This window comes from Pundamilia nyererei, unplaced genomic scaffold, assembly GCF_000239375.1.
Source record: "Pundamilia nyererei isolate P.nyererei 1_Seehausen unplaced genomic scaffold, PunNye1.0 scaffold00013, whole genome shotgun sequence".
Lineage (NCBI taxonomy): Eukaryota > Metazoa > Chordata > Actinopteri > Cichliformes > Cichlidae > Pundamilia > Pundamilia nyererei.
Window position 1 is genome coordinate 6171376 of NW_005187414.1, and position 5716 is coordinate 6177091.

The 5716-nt window shown below is 37.5% G+C and overlaps 1 protein-coding gene across 3 annotated transcripts in view; it reads left to right on the forward strand.

Moving 5' to 3' along the window:
- Nucleotides 1–3298, forward strand: part of itpkb (inositol-trisphosphate 3-kinase B) — a 37278-nt gene extending 33980 nt beyond the window's left edge. For all 3 annotated transcript variants that reach the window (XM_013908700.1, XM_013908699.1, XM_013908698.1), the window contains 3 exons: nt 1309–1410; nt 1966–2037; nt 2602–3298. In XM_013908700.1, the coding sequence (XP_013764154.1) occupies nt 1309–1410; nt 1966–2037; nt 2602–2805 (378 nt within the window). In that variant the 3' untranslated portion in view covers nt 2806–3298. The remainder of the gene's footprint in view (nt 1–1308; nt 1411–1965; nt 2038–2601) is intronic.
- Nucleotides 3299–5716: the final 2418 nt, after the last annotated feature.

The following is a 5716-nucleotide window of genomic DNA, read 5'->3' on the forward strand; positions in this document are numbered from 1 at the left end:
GTGTGTGTGTGTGTGTGTGTGTGTGTGTGTGTGTGTGTGTGTGTGTGTGTGTGTGTGTGTGTGTTTTCTGTACCCAGACTTGAACAGTAAAGGGAAAAGAAGTTTTGTCTCTAAATAGTATCTTGTTGCCTGGCAGCAAGCAAAATAAGAAAAAGCTAATTTATTCCTAACTTAACAAACTGGTTGATCTTCTTCTACAGACTTTACTACTACAAAAACTGAACAAAAATGTTTGATGTGTGCATTTCTCCTTTGCGGCTCTCAGTTCATGTGCAGAATTCTTAAACTGGCAGTCAGAACTGCAGCTTGTATGTGACTACATAAAGGTAAAGGGTGTAATAGCTGACACAATTATTTAATCGGTCGACCAACAGAAAATTAGCGCGTGGCAGTTTTTTAGATGTCTTTTTTTTTTTTTAGCTTGCAACAAACCACATCGCCACCTTCCACTCCCCCCAATGCTGCTGCCCCCAGAAAAGAGTATTTTTAAATAGAAGCTTGTGTTTTAGCCTATGACTTTCAAAACTTTCAAAAACCCGCAAATGGCAGTTAAAAAGCAACTTAAATGGAAAGAGCACAAATTATCTAAGTAGTTGGTTTACCCATCAGGTTTCATATGCAGTGACATAAAAGTACATACTGAAAGTGAAGCTTACCCTCAGAAATATTCACACACAAAATGCTGACTTTAAGTAACTGGATTACATTTAATTTTCCATCGGTACAGTGTAAAATTTTATGTTTAATGTAATCTGTTCAAATTCATTTTACTTAATTGGTATACATTGAATTTACACTTTGATTTTATACATTTTTGTTACTTTTATTCAAAATTGTTGCTCCAGTTTCATGAGAGCAAACTGGATGACTGTTACAGGTCATTTGTCACATGTTCATGAGAGTGTGTGGATTTAGAATTAACTGAAACATTATTTGTTGCTCTATTGTTTGTCAAACAACTCCAGAAATTACGCTAAGAGGGTTTTTCTCAAAAGACTCAAAGACCTTTTGCTACTTTAAGGTTAAGCCTCTATAAATATCCCACTGCTTCCTTTCCTCCGCAGATTGTTTGTGCTGCTTTTCTTGTCCATCCTTTCTTCCGTCCCCCCCTTTCATCCCTTTCTTTCATCTCCTGTGCGCCTTTCTTCCCTTCAGTACGTCTAGTTCAGTATTGGATAGAAAAGTCATCTTAAACAGTTTATCTTGTATTTTCCCCAAAGGTTTTTTGTCATATGCTATTGATGCTAATAAAACTAATGTCGAACTTTCTCATTAAGCCAGTTTTCATGCTAACCCTCTCCTCTGCAGAAGGAGGACGGGACGGTGAACAGAGATTTTAAGAAGACAAAGACGAGAGAACAAGTTACGGCGGCCTTCCACGACTTTGTAAAAGGAAACAAGGATATACTGGTGAGTGTGTTTGTCTGGTTTACTGAATGTGCGTCAGTGGCCTTGAATACTGTTTAATTACCACATGGGTAATACTCACACACTCACGCATCACTGCAGAGGGCATAACATTGACTTACATTCATTTCCTGGAATCTTACCAAAACCATAACCACAATGTAAACCTAACCTTAAACCAAGCAGTAAAACACATAACCAGCCCGAGCATTTTTTAATTCAAGACTAGAGGTTACATAGAAATGTGCGCACAATACCCACAACAGCTTACTAAACAATTAAAAGCAGGTATTAGACTGTACATCGCTCCATATTCTGCACTTCTTCCCACTTTGTTTCGATATGTAACTGAATCAGAATAGCTGAAGCGATATCGAAGTGTATTTTGTATTGCACTTTTTTTCATTTCTTTCCTAAATGTACTTCTGTATATTGTTTACATCATTGAAATAAACTGAACATACAAACACAGCTCAGATCTGCCAGATAAAAAATACTAACGGTTTGTTGCAACGTGCCATTAAAGCTTGTTTTTTTTTTTGTTGTTCTGTTTTTCAGAATATTTATCTGTCCCGGCTGCAGGAAATAAGAGCCACTCTGGAGATCTCCCCATTCTTCAAAACTCATGAGGTAAGGGCACACTAGTTAGTTTATTTGTATACATTTTTTCATATACAAATATGTGAGTTCTGAGTGCATATACATTTATTTATGGTGTTTTCTATTGCCTGCACCATGTATTTGTTTATTCTGTAAGGAATTTTATGATCAAAAAGCAAGAAATTCTGAAAAAAATGTACTAACATGTACTAACTAACATAATAAAGCTGTAAACAGGTTGGGTTTGTCACACTCAATTTGTGTAAATGTCCAAGTTCAGACATGTTCAGATGTCACGTAACTCATACTTTCAGATTGGCTAGTCCAGTCCTGTATTTGATTTTACGTTCAATCTTAGCTTGAATTGAATTATTAAGGAAACATGACTGCTCACTCTCTCACACACACACACCCAAATTCAAATATAAATACTAGCTGACATGAAGGACACTGATGTCACAAAACAGGAAGTGAGATTTCTAAAAGACGTAAACAAACACGTAGGGTGTTAATAAAAGAAGAAACTTGTTTACATTTATTTATTTCCTGTATTCTCATCTCATTCATCTCTGTGCCTCTCTGTGTGTTTGCCAGGTCATCGGCAGTTCCTTGTTGTTCGTTCATGACCGTAACGGACGGGCCAAAGTCTGGATGATTGACTTTGGGAAAACCACACCTCTCCCCGAGGGGAAGGAACTGACCCACCGAGCTTCCTGGGTGGAGGGGAACAGAGAAGACGGCTACCTTTTTGGACTCGATAGTTTGCTGGATATCATTTCATCCATGGTGAACTCATAAAGCTTGGGAGATTTCCTTTAATCAAGATGGGACACACAACCACTTCAACTCATTCGTCAGTCCTCGGGGGAACACTTCTGGGGACCTCCTCAAGAACTCTTTCACAGACACTTGTTCTCATGTTGGAAACACAATTATTAAAAAACCAAAACATGGCCGGATCCATACATAACCTTCAGAACGTCAAAAGTTTAGTCTTCTATTTTGTTGTCCTCGCCTTCTTAAGAGGTCTTAATAGTGCATTTGACAGAAAAAGCACAAGTGGAACTCATGACATTAACAACGTCTCAGTTCCTCATAAACCAGAAAACACGGTATCATTAATGTTCTCTGTTACACCTGAGGTTTTCTGCTAAACGTTACTATGTAAAAGATTGAATTTTATATTTACAAAGGCCCCTAAAACATTTTTTAACTAAATGAATTCTCAGTTTTTAAAGAATTGTGGATCTATCTATCAATTTAATTTTTTTAGAGGTGATTTTCCATATCTCTGTGCTCTGAACGAATTCCCCTTAAAGGGCGGCATTAGTTACGTGCTACTTTCTCTTCCAGTACTTCCAGACTGGACAAGAGCACAGAGAAAATTCTTGTGCCCTAAATCTTTCTGGCTTTGTTCCTTTAAATTGTGGTTATTGCTACAAGAATTTATATAAATATATGATAAAGAGGGTTATCCTTTTGTGTGAGGAATGTGAGGAATTTAAAAATGTCTGACATTGACGCCCCCTGGTGAAGGTTTTAATTTTTTTCCCAGTTGTTTGAGAGATGCTGTAATCACATAATAACTGTAGTGGCTTTAAAAATGTCCACATTTCACCTTTAAAGCCTTGATTTGGCTGTAGTTTAAGATAAATTGCTTTTCGTCTTAACACAGTTAAGGTCACTCTCACAGGATTTTCTTTTTACACGTTTGACCACAACTTCATCACATTGCCATTCCTTTGAAAATATTCCCTTCATTACACTTTCAAGTAGTAGGAATTACATAGTTAAGAGTGCTTTTACTCATCAGATCACAGTTTTAAGATGTGTGGAAAGAATAGTAGTACTTTTAGCTGCTTCACTCTTCAGAATAACCCGTTACACACGAAGCCTTAGAGAGGATTTAGATCATGTAGGCTGCTCGCATAAGTTTCAGTGGCAGCCTTGCCAGTTATTGCCGGATTATCCACAATAATCCGGCAATAACAGGCAATCAGGTGGAGCTAAACAATTCATCTCACAGCAGAAAGTAATGCGATGGAGGATATTGTTTCATATGTAACATAACTTTAGTTCATTTGACTTCAGTGGCCAAACACTTATCAGCCTTCTCACTCTGTACAGTAAGATTTATTTTGTTTGATGTAGTTTTAACTTTTTTCCATTTTTTTGTAATTGTAACATTATTTTAGTTGACTCCTGTTGAACACTTAACAGCCATGAACAATCTTATTTAAGCTATATAGTGCCTTAATATTACAAATCCAAATCAGACGAGTGAAAATCTGTTCTTTTTAAGCGTTGTTTTGCTCTTAGTCTTAAATGTGGGCTTCTGTGCTTTAGCCTCTCACGAGTGCATGTTTATTATCCCTTTGAAAGGTTTGTTCTTAAGTTGTAGCTTGTTCTGTTTCTATTTAAATCTTTGTTTTAAATCACTGGATACCATGACATTTTGAAATTTATGACTGTTTTTGGGTTTTGTCCTCAAGCTTGTGTTGCATTATGAGTAAAACTCAAACTGTAGGGCAGACTGCTGACATTTTTGACAACCTATATTTGAACTTGAAAAAGGTTTATAGTATCTGACTAAGTGAGCCATGTCCTCCTGAGGGGGAATACCGTCATACCAGATGAGGACGAAAGAGAAAAAATGTCTTATAATGTAACACATTCATGATGAAAAGTAATACTTAAACAGTTTGTGGGTTTTTACTGTACCATGAATTTAAAATGCCATGGTTTTCGGTTAAAGTTTGCAGTGAAAGTAGATGAGGAAAGAGACTACAATCCTAATGCAGTGCCTTCTTAAAGAAATAGTTGGGCATGTGGGAAATGTTGTTATGTAGTTGAGGACGAGATGGACACCACTCTCTGTTTGTGTGCTAAATGTGAAACTTTCTACCAGCAGTTGGCTAGTGTAGCTTAGCAAAAAAACTGGAAATAGGGGAAAATGTTCCTTGGTTAAACAATCAAGATTAAGATAAAACTTGTGTGTTTGTCAGTTTTAGATGTTGCCGTTTTTGCACAGGGATGAGACGAGCTGTTCTTTTTCCTTTTGCTAAGCTAAGCTAACTAGCTGCCAAAAGGGCCAGCAACTATTCCTTTAAGACCATCTAAACTATTGCTTTTGCTCCCCTTTGTGCACCTACAGTCATTTGTAAGTAGGCATCCTATTGTTCTGGCTTTGCCGGCTTCTGTATTTATTTGGGTTGTTCCTTTGAAAAATGAATTTTTTGGTGAAAGAACAATGTGTTCATGTGTGATTTCTATTAATCTTTGTAAGCCTATCTATCTATCTATCTATCTATCTATCTATCTATCTATCTATCTATCTATCTATCTATCTATCTATCTATCTATCTATCTATCTATCTATCTATCGTGACTGATTGGGGTGAGGGGAGGGAGACAGGTCAAAAGACACTCTCTCTATCTGCCTATCTATGGCATGGGTTGGTATGTAAGCTGACAGCTCAAGGATAGTTTGTCCTGTGGCCCAGACCTCAGGAAGCCAACAGCGACCTCAAGCTGCAGCTTCTCTTTGACCACATTAATTGTTGTGTTTGCATGAGGGTAATTTGCCATTCAAATCACACCTGTCCACAACAGCAGCCACGTCTGGAGTTGGTGGGAAAGAAAGGCAATGATTCATGGGACCTTCTGAACAGAGATGTTGATGAGGTTGATGTGGGGGTTCCCCCCCCCC